At 35.0% G+C, this 17464-nt stretch overlaps 1 protein-coding gene across 4 annotated transcripts in view; it reads left to right on the forward strand.

Moving 5' to 3' along the window:
- Positions 1-17464, forward strand: part of PIAS1 (protein inhibitor of activated STAT 1) — a 114074-nt gene that overhangs the window by 82725 nt on the left and 13885 nt on the right. For all 4 annotated transcript variants that reach the window (XM_026013347.2, XM_072738917.1, XM_026013274.2 and 1 more), the window contains exons 8-9: positions 6859-6932; positions 17073-17233. In XM_026013347.2, coding sequence (XP_025869132.1) covers positions 6859-6932; positions 17073-17233 — 235 coding nt within the window. The remainder of the gene's footprint in view (positions 1-6858; positions 6933-17072; positions 17234-17464) is intronic.

Below are 17464 nucleotides of genomic sequence, written 5' to 3' on the forward strand. Positions count from 1 at the left end.
AAGGAGGGGTTCTAGGCCTCTTAAGCCAGTTAGATAGCAGTGCCATTTACTGTAATGCAAAAACAGTATGGAAAAGATTAGAGTGCAGAGGAAAGATCCGAGTGTATGTTTACACTAGTATTTGAGATGTCTATGAGACATCCAGGTGGAGGTGCTCAGAGGTAGTGTTATGAGACCTCACTCCCTCCTTTATCTGCTCTCTGTCCCTCTATGAACTCTTCCTGTCAGCCTTCCCTGTCGGGTCTTTTTCATCCTTTAAAAAATACAAAAACAAGCTATCCTCTACTCTGGATAGAGCTCTTGTGTTTCTCCTGTTGTCCTCATCCCACTTTGTTTAGAGTGCTCTACCCTTGCTGTCCCCCTCCCCGCTGCAACTCATTGTGCTCTTTTAGCCCCTGTCATTCCACTGGTGTCACAAGTAAGTCTGATTGCCAAATTTAAAGTTTATCTTTCCAGTTTTCATCTTAGATATTTTTGCTGTATTTCACACCAACCACTTTCTCCTTGAAAGTCTCTTCTCTGGCTCTTTCTTCTCAATCACTTGGTTTCAGTGGATTCTCTTAAGGGAAGCATCCTAAATGTTTGTTTTCCCTAGGGTGTCATCCTTGGTCCGCTTTTCTGCATACTTTGCCCAGAGATAATCACATATAGTCTTGTGGTTTAAATTAGCACCGACTCCCCAATACATACCTTCATCCCAGACTTTCCACTTAATTTAAAATATAAATGTGTATAGCTAGGTAACTGCCCTTACCAAAACATTCCACTGGTTCCTCAGATTCAGTTATTTAAAACCAAACCCTATCAAACTTCCACCCTAAATATTTCTCAAATCTGTCTTTTCTCTTCCTACCATCGCTGCCCTCATTTAAGCTCTCATATTCTGCCTTTATTTTAAAAACATATTCTTGGGCAGCCTGGGTGGCTTAGCGTTTTAGTGCTGCCTTCAGCCCAGGGGTGATCCTGGAGACCTGGGATCGAGTCCCACGTCGGGCTTCCTGCATGGAACATGCTTCTCCCTCTGCCTGTGTCTCTGTGTCTTTCTCTCTGTGTGTCTCTCATGAATAAATAAATTAAATCTTTAAAAAAAAAACCCTATTCTTCAATAATATAACCTTCTTCATATCTCTCTCCTGGTAGCAACCTAAGTGATTAATGCAGATCTAATCTTACTGTTCCCTTGTAGTCCATGACTTGTTAACATCAGTGAAGTAAAAACTCCAGCTTTGTTAGCATGGCAGATGCAGCTTTCCGTGAAGTGGCACCTGCTTACTACTTTCCAGTGTCATCTGTATTCACCCTTCTTCTTGTACTTCATATTCCCAAAATACTGAATTCTTTTCTTTTATGCACTGCTCTGGCAGTATTGTTCTGTTTCTAAACTTGCTTCCTCTTTGACTGACTCCAGTTATTTTTCATGCTTCACTTTTTCCAGGAGGCATCTCAGAACCCCCCGGAGTAGATAAGTTGACTTTCAGCTAACTTCCTGAACATATTTCCATTAGACCACATTAGAGATGATCCCACTGTGCATCTTTACTCTCTACCAGACTGAGTTCCTCTTGGGCAGGAATTTAATCTTATTTATCTTTGAATTCGTAGTGCACAATTCCTGGAGTATAGTAGATCCTCAGATTTCTGTTGAGGTAAACTGATTAAAAGAGACAGAATAAAAATCCTGTCTCTGTGCTTCTGTTTCCTTGCTTCTGAAATGAAGTATTCGACTTAATATGTTAAGTTGCTTACAGCCTTAAAGTTCTAAAAGGATGACTATAAAATAATCTGATATTAAGGAACAACAGAAATTATTAAAAAACAACTCTAAAGCAGCAGAAATAGAGAAATCTGAGATGATGGAAATGTACATTTTGTCCCGTGTAATAGCTACGAGCAACATGTGGCTATGAGCTCTGAAATGTGGCCAGTGCAACCAAGGAACTGAATTTTAAATTGTATTTACTTTAAATATAGCCACATGTGACTGACTGGTGGCTAACTCTCATAAGTCATGATAACAGATTTTTTTAAAGATTAACTTTAAATGTGGCTCGCTATAACTTTATTATAGGTAATATTATAAAATACTGTTACCACTGTACTCAGTGACACAGGAAAACTTTAATTCCCAGAAGACTTTCCACATGTTTGTTGATGGTTGCAGGGTAAATATTATGATTTGTCTTTATTTTTTATTCCCTTGCCCACATGTTATAAGGATTTTGCTTACTTTATTTTCCCTCACTTTCTTGTGATTCAATTTAACATGGTGATTACTCCTCCCTTCTCTGCTTTCTTTTGGTTATGTTTATTGATGTATAGTTTACAAAAATAAAAATTCACCTTTTTAATTGTACAGTTTGATGAATTTTATAAGTGCATGCAATCATGAACCACTGCCACAATCAAAATATAGAACATCCTTCATCCCAGAAAGTTCCCCTGTGGTCTCTTGCAGTTCATCTCATCCCCTTAGTCTCAGTTCCTGTAACTGTTGATGTGATCTCTGTCTCTGTAGTTTTGTCTTTTCTAAAACATTAGTAAATGTTTTTGAGGCTCATCTATGTAGTTTGTTCTTTATTACTGAGTAGTATTCCATTAATCTGTATCATCATTTGTTTATCCACTTATCAATTAATGGACAGTGAGGTTGTTTCCAGTTTTGCATTATCACAAGTAAAGCTACTAAAATATTTACAGTTTGCATATGGATAACCCAGTTTTATAGATATATATTTTTTTCTCTTGGGCAAATATTTAGAACACAGACAGCTGGGTCACATGATATGTGTATGGAAAATGGATTGATAGTTTCTTATAAAATGTATATGCCATTTGTGCATTCCTACCAATTATGTATGTAATTTCAAGTTTTTCTCCATCCCTACTAGTGCTTTGTATTGTCAGGTTGCCTTGATTTATAGCTATTTTAGTTTCTAGTAGTATCTTGTTATGGTTTTAATTTATATTTTCCTCATGACTAATGATGTTACATGCTTACTTGGTATCCATAACACAGATAACTCCTTTGATGGAGTATCTGTTCAAATCTTTTCCGTCTTTCTTTGTAAGGTTTGTGCTTTTTGGTACTGTGAAGTCTTTGCCTAACTCAAGGTTAAACATTTTTTTCTAGAGGTTTTACTTTTTTAGCTCTTAGATTTAGTTTTGCAATTCATTTTAAGTTAATTTTCGTGTATGATGCAAGGTGAGGTTAGAGATTCATTCTCCCCATATAGATACCCAGTTGTTCCAACGTTTGTTGAAAAAACTTTTTCTGCATTTAATTACCTTTCAAAAACCAATTGACAAAAAAGAAAAAAAGACACAAAAACCAATTGACCATAGATGTAGAATCTATTTTTCCATTGACCTATAAGTCTATTTTTATGCTAATACAACAGTCTTGATTACTGTAGCTTGATAGTAGTGAGTCTTGAAGTCAGATAGTCTTCCAACTTTGTTTTTCAGAATTGTTTGAACTAAGTCAACAACTCTTAAGTCGATATATAAAAAGATGATACAGTATGTCAACTATACTTCAATTAAAATAAAAAGAGATAATCCATAGTAACCAAGTAGAGTTTATTCCAGGAATATCAAGTTCATACAATATATCTGAAAATCAGTCAGTATAATTCACCTTCTCAGCAAACTAAAAGAAAAAAAAAAAAGAACAGATCATATGATCAGCTCCATAGGTGCAGAAGAAACATCTGGTCAAACTTCAATATCCATTCTTAGGAAAATAGAAGAGAAGGGAAGGGAACAGTTTCAGTGTAATAAATAGCATTTACAAAAAGCCTTTAGCTAATATTATAGTTAGTGAAAAACGTGAATGCTTTCCCCATAAGATGGGGAAAAAGGAAAGAATATCTGCTCTTAATATTTTTGTTCAGTCTTGCCCTTGAGATCCCAGCCAGCACAATAAGGCATGAAAAAAGAAACATATAGATTGGAAATGTATAAATAATTATTGTCTTTACTTAAAGATGACTTCATTATGTATGTAGAAAAAAACCCAAAGAATCTATTAAAAAGTTACTAGAGCTAATCCATGAGTTTAGCAAGGTTGTAGAATACACAGTCAACAATTCTAAGTCGATTAATAAAAAGATGATACAGTATGTCAACTATACTTCAATTAAAATTTAAAAAGATAATCCATAGTAAAATGGAAAGTGAAATTCATAAAACAAAGAATTTACTATAACATCCAGAAATATGAAAGGCTCACAAAATATGTGCAATATGTATATGCTGAAAACTTCAAAATAATGCCAAGAGAAATTAAAATAAGACCTTAATAATAATGGGGAGACATATCATGTTAATGGATCAGAACACTCAGTATTGTTATTGGAGAGATGTCAGCTCTCTCCAAATTGGCCTGTAGGTTAAATTCAAGATCCAATCTTGAATCTAATCCCAATCTAATCAATATCCTAGTAGGATCTTTTAAAGTGTCTTCACATGAAAGGATTGACTAAGATTGAGTCTATCCTAGCAGAGGCAAAAATCAAAGGCTTTTTATTTTTTAAAAAAGAAAATAGAAATTGGCCTGCTGATTCTAAAATAATTTCAGAAAATTCTACCTTTTCTAAGAGAAAGTAAACATACAAATCACATGTTAAGTAGCAATAGCTAATATTTATTGAATATTGTTATCTTAAAGCATTTTATATGTATTCATTCATTTAATCCTTAGAACATTGCTATGAGGTGCTGTTATTCCCATAACTTGGCTAACATCTGGATTCTAAGTTAGACTGGTTCTAGATCCTGGTATTCTTAACCACTACTTCAGGTTTCCTCTCCTGTTTCAGTTTCTTTAGGAAGTACTAACCAGTGAACTTTGTTTTGCATAACACAGATATTATGGTCTGTTGTATTCCTTCATATAAGTGGAAGTTTAAATAGATAAAATCCAAACTTTCCATTGCTGTGTGTAGGGTAAGGTGGTGAAGGTGGTGAAGGTTTGCAGCATGCAGAATGGCTAGTAATCCATTACAGTTCTGTTTACATGTTTATATTGTATGATGATTATGCTACCTTTATTTAAAAAGATACTATTTGTTAAATGTATCTTTATAAGAAAAGATTGACTAATATTGGGTCTATAATGACACAGGTACACTTTCCATAATTCACATATGGTATTATATAGCATAAGTGATGTGGTAACTATATTTTCCAAACTAAAACCTAGGGATTTTATGCCTTTTCAGCTGTGAGAGGCAGCCTATGAATTATATAGATTTCAAACATTTGGAATTTCCAGGCCAAATGTAAATGACTTTTTACTCTGGCATCAAAATCACATATGGAGCTTTTGAAAAAAGACCCATTGGTATCTCTTTTTCCCCTTCTGAATCAGTGGGCAATTACAAGTTAGGAAACATTGTAGGTAGTTCTGATGTGTATCATAGTTGAGATTCGTTAATTTATGGAGACAGATAGAATATCTAAAATGTAGACCATACTGGGGCACCTGGCTAGCTCAGTCAGAAGAAAAGCATGCAACTCTTGATTTCAGGGTTGTGAGTTCAAGCCCCACATTGGGTGTAGAAATTACTTAAATAAATAAAACTTTAAAAAGTAAGTGGAATAAAATGTGGACCATCTCAAAAAAAAAAAAAAAATCCAGATTGCATTGATCACCATGTTTAATAAAGGCAGAACTGACTCTTAATTCTCATAAATGGTTATCAGTACAACAGACATCTACTCTGAAATCATTCTTCCTTATCGGAGTAGTTTTCTGCTCCCCATTTTCTTAGTTCTACTATGTATTAACTCTCTGGTTTTTTTTTTTTTTTTTTAAACTCTCTGGTTATACTTAGTTGTGCCACAGCTTTGAAATCTGTGATTGACTATGTACATAGCCACTCCACTTGGGCCCACATCACTCACAGATTTCAAAGTCACTGTGGAATAATTTCTAAAAATACTGGAGTATTACATTTTCACATTTCCAGTTTCACTCCAGTGTGGTTTAATTGAAGTTCCAAATTGAGGTTTTCAGAAGTAACATATGCCTCAGGATTCCTGAGAAGCGTGTAGGTCCTTGTTATATGACTGACAACAAGTGACAGAACAGCCATTATTACTAGTGCCTCCATTTGTAAAAACCATGGAAAGTTTGAGCTAAAAAGACTTAGAGATTATCTAGCGTGGGTTCTTCTTTTGCTAGAAGCAAAATTAAGCTCAGAGAGGAGGATTGACTTGTCTAAGATAGCATAATTAGTTTATAGATAAATAAATACAAAACTCAGTTATATGGGGAAAAAGCAGTTGAACTTTTTTCTTTCCATAATTTGAAAAGAATTAATGTATTTTCATAATTTAAGAATTTAATTAATAGAAAAATAGAAATATATTAACAAATATATTAATATTTTGTTATCTGAGCTTTGGAAAAAATTTATAAATGTTTTTATAGTCAGTATTGATTAATTTCTTTAAAAACAGTATTGGCAAAAAAGATAATGGTCATAGTTTAAAAGAAAGAAAAACTTTATTCAGTTTCTTAGAATCATAAAAGGAAAAGATTCTGCTATGTCAGCTTACTATAGAAATTTCCTGTATGTTACACAATGCAGTTTTGTTCCATGAATGAGAAATAGGAAACTTACAGGAAATATAGTCAGTCTATAGATATATGGTTATTTCCCTTTTGCTTATGATAGGAATTATAAACCATGTAATTGTTTTTAACTTTTCACTTAATTGGAGATAATTGAACAGATGATTTTTGAGGTTTTTAACCTCTCATTTTAAGTTGCTTGTTCTTTTTCTTATGTTGCATCACTGATGTATCTTTAATAAACATGTTCTGTTTGTTTTTTCTTCAATGAATTTCAGTTAAAGAGAAATTGACTGCGGATCCAGACAGTGAAATAGCTACAACCAGCCTAAGGGTTTCTCTACTATGTCCAGTAAGTGTTAACTAATACTTGCTTTCCAGAAGATTCAACATACATTTTTTTCCTCTTATGAAGTATTTCCAATATTTGCAAAATGATGTTTACTTTTGAAATATACCCACCTTTGTCACAGTTTCTGAAAAGTAAAAAGACATTATTATCTAGTTATAAGATTTGGAATCTAACCAAATTTTTAAGTCTAAAAATTTTCTACTCTTAGCTGTATTTAAATGTTGCTGTGATGATTAATGATTATTTCTCAGACTCAAGTATAAAGTCTTCAGATAAGGAATGTGTATTATCTTGATGCATTTATTAAAATTGCGTTTTTAAAATAGTATCCTTTTGAATAGAAATCTAGCTATGATTTACCAACACATTTAGTTTAACCATTTGCCAACAATGACTACATTGTAAGAATCTACCAATTAAAAACTGTTCTGTTTCATCTGAATAACTGAATTGGTTATGCATATAAAAATAACCTAGAAATATTTTTAAAACAGAAAATGAGGTCAAAATCAGTCATTTGTACAAAATGAGTATAAGGTCCAAAACATACCAGATGATTAAACTTGTAGTGAAAAGATTTCCCTAAAAAAATATGTTGCTAAGATTTCTTTCTTAACCAGTTTGATATTAGGTCCACAGTTATAGGAATGGTAATTGAATGTAGCTTTCGTACAAAAATATGTGAAAAACTAGGAGTAAATTACTTTGACATTTTAATTATCTTTTATTCTATAATTAATCAAATTATTCATATCTAAATTAGGGAGAAAGTATGAAGAATAAGAGGACACAGCTGTTTCCTGACATGCCTGGATTGTTTGGGCAGGCCTGATATTGAAAGCTTTTAATATTGAAATCCTGCTAATCTAAGATGAAGATGAAGTTATTATATTCTTAAACAAATAATTTAAACAGAAACTAAATTTTTTGTCCTACATCTTAGTCTTTTATAATTTATAAAATCTCAAAACAGAAGATGAAAAAGCCATTAGCTCACAGATTAGTGTATAATACTGTATTTGATGTAGCTCTTAGAAAAGAAAAACTTTTTGTTTCATAATTACTGCTAAGGGAACCCCTATTCATTATTAGGCTTTTGTAAAATTACAGAAAAAAGTACAGTGGAGGTAATAAAACCCCCCCAAATCCTATCCTCTTGTATATATCCTTATATTTCTTTATTCCTTAAAATAGCCAATCTTTTTCTTAGGGAAAATATTTTGATTCCATCCTTTTTAATGTTATTAAAATTCTTTCCCAAATATATGATGCAATCATTTGATAGAACTGAAAGGACAAATAGAAAGCAACATGATAATAGTAAAAGACTTAATACTCTACTTTCACTTATGAATAGAATAACCAGACAGAAAGTCACTAATGAAGCAGAGGAATTAAACAGTGAAGATCAATTGGACCATATAATACTCCACCAATAATAGCAGATCACACATTCTTCAGTATAGACCACGTGTTAGGCCACAAAACAAGCCTTAGTAAGTTCAAGTCATACAAAGTATCTTCTTTGACCACAGTGGGATGAAACTAGAAGTCATTAGTGAAGGAAAACAAGAAAATCCACAAATAGGTGGAAATTAAACAACACACTCTTAAACAGCCAGTGAATTAAAGTAGTCATCACAGGGAATTCAGAAAAGATCTGGAGACAAATGAAAATGAAAACACAATACACCAAAATTTATGGGATGCAGCAAAAGCAGTAGGAAGAGGGAAGTTTATAGCAGTTAATATTTACATTAAAAAAAGAGGAAAGATCTCAAATCAACAACCTAATGTTATGCCTCAAGATGCTAAAAAAAGAAAAACAAACCCAAAGTCAGCAGAAGGAAGGAAATAACAAAGATTAGCACAGAGATAAATGAAACAGAGAATAAAAAAACAATAGAAAAAAACAATGAGACCAAGAGTTAGTTTTTCAAAAAGATCAACAAAATTGACAAACTCTTAGCTAGACTAAGAGATAAAGAGGGTAGACTTCAATAGTTAAAATTAGAAATGGAAGAGAAGATGCTACAACTAATGAACTGATCCAACAGAAATAAAAAGGATTATCAGAGACTACTGTGAACAATTATGTGCCAACAAACGGGACAACTTAAAAAAGAAATAGATAAATTCCTAGGAATTTACCACCTACCAAGATGAATCATGAAGAAATAAGAAATCTGAGCAAACCTATACGTAGTGAAGAAAGTGAAGCACCAATCAAAAATCTGCCAACAAAGAAAAGCCCAGTACTTCATGGCTTCACCAGAGAATCCTACCTTATGTTTATTTTATTTTTTAAAAAAAAAAGGTTTTATTTATTTACTCATGATAGACATAGAGAGAGAGAGAGGCAGGCTCCATGCCAGGAGCCCGACGTGGGACTCGATCCCAGGACTCCAGGATCACGCCCTGAGCCAAAGGCAGGCGCTAAACCGCCTAGCCACCCAGGGATCCACCTCCCTACCTTATGTTTAAAATAAATTTAACACCGATCCTTTTCAGACTCTTCCAAATAATTGAGGAACCAGGGAATACTTCCAAACTCATTATATGAATCCAGCATTTCCCTGATCCCCAAACCAGATGAAACCAAACCATTAAAAAAATCACACACCATGACCAGTTGTTGGGATTTGTAGCTGGAATGTAAAGATGGTTCAGCATACAAAAATCAATCTGTGGAGTGTCTGGGTGGCTCAGTCAGTTAAGTGTCTGCCCTTTGCTCAGGTCATGATCTCTGGGCCAGGGGATTGAGTCCCGAGTTGGGCTCCCTACTCAGCAGGGAGTCTGCTTCTTCCTCTGCCCCTCCCCACCATTCATGCCCTCCCTCCCTCCCTCTCTCTCAAATAAATAAAAATTTTAAAAAATCAATCATTGTAATATACCACATTAACAAAATGAAGGACAAAACCACATGATTATCTCAATTGATGGGAAAAAAGCATTTTGCAAAGTTCAATGCTCTTTCATTATAAAAAACACTCAACTAACTAGGAATAGAAGGAAGCTTCTGCAGCATAATAAAAACCATATATAAAAAGCCGACAGCACACATGATACTCAATAGGACAAGAATGCCCACCTTCTCACTATTGCTGTTCAACAGAGTACTGGAAATTCTGGCCAGGGCAATTATACAAATAAAAGAAATAAGACCTAAAAATCGGAAAGGAAGTAAAATAATCTCTGTTCATAGATGTCATGGTCTTTTATGTAGAAAACCCTAAAGATTCCACATAAAAACAAAATCAGAGTTGCAGGATACAAAATCAAAATACAAACTTAGTTGTATTTCTAAACGCTAACAGTAAACAATCCAGAATGGAAATTTAGAAAACAGTTCCACTTACAACAGCATCAAAAATAATAAAATACTCCAGAATAGCCTTAATCAAGAAATAAGATTTGTACACTAAAAACTATAAAACATTGCTGAAGGAAATTAAAGAAGACGTAAATAAATGGAAAGACATCCCAGGTTCATGGATTGGAAGGCTGAATATTGTTAAAATATCTGTACTACCCGAAGTGATTTACAGATTCAGTGCAATCCCTATCAGAATCCCAATGGCATTTTTTGCAGAAATAGGAAAAAATAATCCTGAAATTCCTGTGGAATCTCAAAGAACCCCAGAGAGCCAAAAACAATATTTTAATGAGAACAAAGTTTGAGCTTCACATTCCCTGATTTCAAAACATACTACAAAGCAACAGTAATTATGGTTAAGATGATGTGGTACAGAAATAAAGACAAATAGTGTTGACTATAATAATGGAATAGGGAACTCAGAAACAGACTCTTGCATTTATGGACCAAGTTACCTTTCAACAGGGGTGCCAAGACTATGCAGGGGAAAAAAGTCTCTTCAACAAATGGTGTCTGGAAAACTGGGTATTTAAATGCAAAGTAAGGAAGTTGGGCCTTTATACCACATGTAGAAAAGTAATTAAAAATGAATTAAAGACCTTAAACTTCTAAACTCTTAGAAGAAAATGGAGGGGGATAGTTTGATTGAATTTCACAGTGATTTCTTGGGCATAACACCAAAAATGTAAGTAGCAAAGCAAAAATAGAAGGACTATACCAAACTTAAAATCTTCTGCATGTCAAAAAAAAAAATATATGAGAGTGAAAAGACAACCTATGGAGTGGGAGATCATTGCAAATCATATATCTGATAAGAGGTTAACAATATAAGAAACTTGGGATGCCTGGGTGGCTCAGCGGTTAAGTATCTGCCTTCGGCTCAAGGCATGATCCTGGAGTCCCAGGATCGAGTCCCATATCGGGCTCCCTTCATGGAGCCTGCTTCTCCCTCTGTCTGTGTTTCTGCCTCTCTCTCTCTATGTCTCTCATGAATAAATAAATAAAATCTTAAAAAATATGTATATATAAGAAACTTCTCCAGCTCAACAATAACAAACACCTGATTGGAAAATGGGCAAAGGACTTGAATAGACATTTCTCCAAAGAAGATTTACAAATGGCCACAAACACACGGACAGATGTTCTCCATTGCAAATCACTAAGGAAATGCAAATAAAATCCACATGAATTATTAATTTCATACCCATCAGGATGGCCACTATCCAAAGAAGAGTAGATACCAAATGTTGGTAAGGATGTAAAGACACTGGAACGAACCCTTGTACACTGTTGGTGGGAATGTAAAATGCTGCAGCCATTTTGGAAAACAGTGTGGAAGTTTCTCCAAAAAAGTAAAAAAAAAAGTTATACCATATGCTCCAGTAGTTCCTCCTCTGGGTATATATCCAAAAGAATTCAAAGCAGGATCTCTAAAGAGAAAATTTGTGCACCTATGTTCATTACAACATTATTCACAATAGCTAAGAGGTAGAAGCAACCCAAATGTATATTGAGAGATGAATGGATAAAGAAAATGTGGTAAATATGTATATACAGTGGAATACTATGCAACATTTAAAAAGAAGAAAGCCATGTCCTATGCTACAACATGGATGAACCTCTAAATCATTCTGATAAACAAATAAGCCAGTCACAAGAACATAAGCACTGTGATTCCATTCATATGAAGTATCTAAAGCAGTCAAGACCATAGAAACAAAATAAAAGGTGGTTACCAAGGACTGGGGGGGAGGGGGAATTAGTGTTAGTGGATATCAAGTTTCAGTGTTAGAAGATGAAAAAGTTCAAGAAGTCTCAGTCTCTATTCCAAGGTGAATATACTTAACACTACTGAATTGAATGCTTCAAAATGGTTAAGGTGGTAAATTTAATATTACATGTTTTTACCACGATAGAAAATACAGGCCAGAGTCATGGGGTGGGTTCTTAAGTAAGAACATCAAAATAAATGTTATAACAGATTATAGTGTAAAGGAAGCTGGCATTTTTTTAACATTAGGAAAATGGCTCACAGACCAAGGAAGTAGAAGGTAGGAAGAAGACAAAGATTAAAAAAAAAAAAAAAAAAAAAAAAAGTAACCTGTTTATCCTACCCTCCTTCCCCCAGACCCTTGGTATCTATTTTCCTCCTCCATGTGATTTTTTACCATCCCATTCCATTAGAAAATACCAGTTCAGAGACTGAGAAATTTAGTAAAGTGCAGAAGCTTCATTTTCCATTTAAATCACTGGAAGAAGTCTTGTTTTCCTGCAGTCTCCTTTTAAAAGTGTTTACAGTTGTTCTAATGTATGTGATGTTTATATCATTAGATGAAGCATTTATTCATATAGATAAGCACTGTACTATAAATCTTGACGTTTTTAGAGAACTAGTTTTGGATTTTATAGTTCAGGTGATCTTTATCTTATTAGAAAATATATATATATATTTTTAAAGATTTTATTTATTTATTCATGAGAAATACAGAGAGAGAGGCAGAGACACAGGCAGAGGGAGAAGCAGGGAGCCTGATGTGGGACTTGATCCCCGGTCTCCAGGATCACACCCTGGGCTGAAGGTGGCACTAACCCTCTGAGCCACCAGGGCTGCCCCGTCTTATTAGAAAATATTAATCAGGTTTTGCCTGTTGCACCTCTTAATAATGGGCCAACTTTAATGTTTCTTACCTTAACCCCCCCCTTTCCTCCCTTTTTTAGTTGCAACAGCTTTAGCAGTTCATTTTAAATTGACATCTGCTTTTAAAATTCAGATTATAGAAAAAAAACTATATATATAAAATCCATAATTGTAATACTTTTATGGATTTCTATTTGACCGAAGGGAAAATCCCTTTACAATTATTCTGGAACATTAAGACAATATATTTTAGGTATGTTTTTACTCCAAAAAGTAGAACTTGGTAACGACAACTCCTCTATATATCAAATTTATAGAATAATAAAAGAGATTTGTTCTCTTTGAACTATGTAAATATGATATCTGACTGTGCATTTGAATTGCCCTTGTGATATACACAGCTCAAAATAAATGAGTTCCTGTTGTTTGTGTACCATTTAGCTAAAGGCAATGAAAATAATTAGAAATGTTTTTGCTCTTTAGGTATTTTTTAGTTCTGATTTATTAAAAATACAGCTGGAAGAGGGGCTCCTGGGTGGCTCAGTCGGTTGAGCATCCAACTCTTGGTTTTGGCTCATGTCACGATCTCAGGGTTGTGAGATTGAGCCTTGTGTTCGTTGTCCCTGCATCTAGCTCTATGATCAGTGAGGTGTCTGCTTGTGATTCTGTTTCCCCACTTGTGTGCACTCTCTCTTTCTCTAAAATAAATAAATCTTAAAAAAAAAAAAAATACAACTGGAGGAATGTTTAAGAACCTACTTTGTGAAATACTCCCCAGACCTATGAACTTCTATACAAATGACTTGGAGTTGATAGAAGAAAAAAAAAATCCTTGGAAATTTATTTATGAAATACTGATGATGATAATGAAGAAGTTGTGAAATTATTCTTGATATCACTGTTCCTTTCTTTTTACAAGGAAAAAATACATTTTCTTGACTTTTTAGGGCCCTTTTGATGTAAGCTAGTTTCAACATATCTAGGTGTAGGGTATTTTCTTTTGCAGCCTCCTCAGTTACTAAATAGTACTGTTATGTTATAGTAAATTTAGTGGCATTGGGAGACTTGTTTGGGGGTTGATGCCCTATGAAGGAAAAAGGGAAATTGGTAATTATGAAGACGTTTAAAACTCTGCTTTTTTCCTGATACCATGTTAATCAGTATCTATTTGTAGATAAGTGTTTAGGATTTAGAAACTGTTTTTAAAATCAGAAATATGAGGAGTATTATCATAAAACACTTATTACTTAGTGATTCTGGGAAGCAAAGCATTTGTGTGACAGCTAATAAACAGCTCATTTGGAAGTGATCTTTTCCTTTTCTGTAACCATTTATAAATGTCTTTCCTGCATCCTTCACATAGCAATGTTCCTTAAAACTCCGGGTAAATTTGTCAAGTGTGGCTGATCATCAGGCCCTGAAAGTAGCTCTCTCACCAAAAAGATGAGCTGACAAGTGAGGCTTAGAGGGAGGAAAGTCTGTGAGATGATTGTGTAGAGAATAACTGCTTTCAGAGTGTACATTCTACAGCCTATGGCTTGGATTCTGAATCAGACTTTATGTCTTACCTTCTTATCCGCTGTCTTCATAAGCTATCCAAAATGGCCTACTAATTCTGCAATTCATGGACTTTGTCTATGATTACTGTATTTGTATAGGATTTTCCAGCCAGTGATTTCTCTACTTAGTATTTAGGCAGTAGCAAAAATACCTGCTCAGTAGGAATTTGCACTTCAGGTAAGTGAAGGTCTGCTTTCAGATATAAAAATTTAATTTAACACCACCAAGCAGATTGTTATTTGGAAAATATTTCTGGAATAATGCAATGTGTTTTGGCTGACAGTAAATAGATGTTCTTGTGTTGTAAGAACTGCTTTGTTCTTTTTTGCCTTTTCATCAGGTGCTCGTATAAATCAAATCATAAAAATTGAATAGTAGTAGAATAGAGGAAAGAGTTGTTAAATATTAGGTGAGCTAGAATGGAAGAACGGCTGAGCTGAGATGTGGGTGTGTCTCCTACTAGCTTACAAAGTAATTTGAAACAGATAATGTTTCTGTACTTTAATTATAATAGGTGACATACATTGAGCACTAGTTTACTATATGTCAGGCAGTATACAATAAACATAACATAATTTAAATCCCACAATCTTATGACATAGATGGTATTTTTATCGCCATTTTACAAAGCTAGACTCGGGGAGACTAAATGAGATTCAGGATTCCCACAGCAAGTAAATTCAAATTTAGGTAGTCTGACTCCAGAATTCATACTCTGACTTGCCTCATAAAGTACTGCATACAGCCCCCCACACTCCATGAGCGGTCCAGTCCATCCTAGAGCTGGTCAGTGAAGTACAGCCAAGGCATTATTAGTCCACACACATGACCATCTTCCTGCTGTGTAGCACATACAGTTCCAAGTGCCAGGAATAAGGAACCAAGTCTGATGTATAGCAGTACATCTCGTAGGAGGAAACACATATATAAACAAGTAGTACCTAGTCATGCAGGGTAGAGTTGGGCACCCAGAGAAGGGAGCTGTCAGTTTTCTGTCTTTCCTGTCCAAACTTCTGACACTCTAAGTTGGCATTACTCCCTTCTCACAAGCTTATAGCACAGTCTGGGTCCTGTTTTAGTCTTCATCAGTACATCCTGTTGAAGTAAGGAGGAAACAGTGTTACTTTGGAGATAGAAAAAGAGGCCCAGAAAGGTTAAGTGGCTTTCCTAGAGGCACAGTAAATCATTGGTACCAGAACAATAATTTAAGGCCACAAATGACACTTAATTTCCTTGGTAGAGTAGGAAATTGCACATTTCCCTGAAATTCTTCTTAGCCAAAATCCTTTTCCTCCTTTTTTCCTCATCTAACTCATATCCTTTTCAAGCCTTTTTGTTTTTCAAGCTCACAAGTATGTGAGAAATCTTTTCCTGGTTAGCAAACAGTGTGGTTATTCAAATAACAGAAGTTATTGTAGATAACTTCTCTACTGTATGGCCATAGTTGCTTACCTGGGCCCCATGGTGGTAACCCAGCTGCACTCTGTGAGGTGACCTCCAGGGAAGGAGCTGTGATGGGACAGCTCTCAGTGCAGTGTCTGTCCCCTGGGCCCAAGCTAGCAGCAGCTCAGGGACTGGATGAAGTAGGTATCATTTTTCATGGGACAGGTTCTACTTAACCTCAGCCTAAGCAACATTTCAAGGTGAGAAGAGAAAGTCTCATAACATGGTGGACATGCTAGAGGTCTAAGGGATGTTTGCTGAATTGTCTCTGATGGTGTGCTCCGTGAGGGAAGAAATACAGAGTGCACCCTCTTGACTTCTGTCTCGGAGCTGCCATTTGGCAACTGTGCCAAACATCCTGGGGAGTGCTTGCCCTTCGTTCTGTTTTGAACTGTGAACCGCTGTCATTCAGAGATCACGGTGAATGTCTTTACATCTGTATCCTGTAGTATTTAATAAGACATTGTTTTTCCACTCCCCAAATCCCTAGTAAAGTGATTCTTAAACTTTTTTGGATCACAGACTACTATAAGAATTTGGTGGGGCACCTGTGTGGGTCAGTCAGTTAAGGGTCTGCTTTGGCCTCAGGTCGTGATCCCGGGGTTGGGGTTGAGCCCCAGCATTGGACCCCCTGCTAAGTGGGGAGTATGCATCTCCTTCCTGCTCTGCCCCTCCCTCCCACACTCTTGCACATGTGTGTGCATGCTCTCTTTCTTTCCCTCTCTCTCTCTTTCAAATGAATACATTTTAAAAATCTTAAAGTGCTATCCCTAGGGAAATGCACAAACTTACAGAATTTTGCATATCATTTTAAGGAGTTCATGATTCTTTACTCCATAAGTTGATCTGTGAGCTTGGGGATGAGGGTGGGAATAACCCTTGCTGTAGACTTCCATAGTCACTGTGTTTAATATCTAAAGATATAGTATAATTTTTTAACATGTAGGTTTCATAGAAAATGTGTTTAATGTTCCTCCATATTGACAGAAAGTAAATATAATATGCTTTAAGTTAGAATACATACATACATACATACATACATACTGTGTTTAAGGAGATTTTTATCAAAACTTAAATTGAATGACAGTTGTCTAATATTTACTTTTGTCTCCCTCTTTTAAAGCTTGGTAAAATGCGGCTGACAATTCCATGTCGGGCCCTGACATGTTCTCATCTGCAGTGTTTTGATGCAACTCTTTATATTCAGATGAATGAGAAAAAACCAACCTGGGTTTGTCCTGTCTGTGATAAGAAGGCTCCGTACGAACACCTTATTATTGATGGGTATGTCAATTTAAAGTGTTTACTGTGGAATGGCCATCTGTTATCTGGATTTGTTATCCAACTAGGTTTAGGTTGAAAATTCTACAGGTAGTGTTTTCTGAGTAATACATTTTTAGGATTTTCTTGATTCTAGAAATTCATACTTTTCAAAGTAAGTACTATCATGAGTATTTTTCCTTTTTAAACTGACATCCTCCTATTTGGGAAGTGCATCCTTTACCATTTGTGTCT

Source organism: Vulpes vulpes, chromosome 15 (genome assembly GCF_048418805.1).
Source record: "Vulpes vulpes isolate BD-2025 chromosome 15, VulVul3, whole genome shotgun sequence".
NCBI lineage: Eukaryota > Metazoa > Chordata > Mammalia > Carnivora > Canidae > Vulpes > Vulpes vulpes.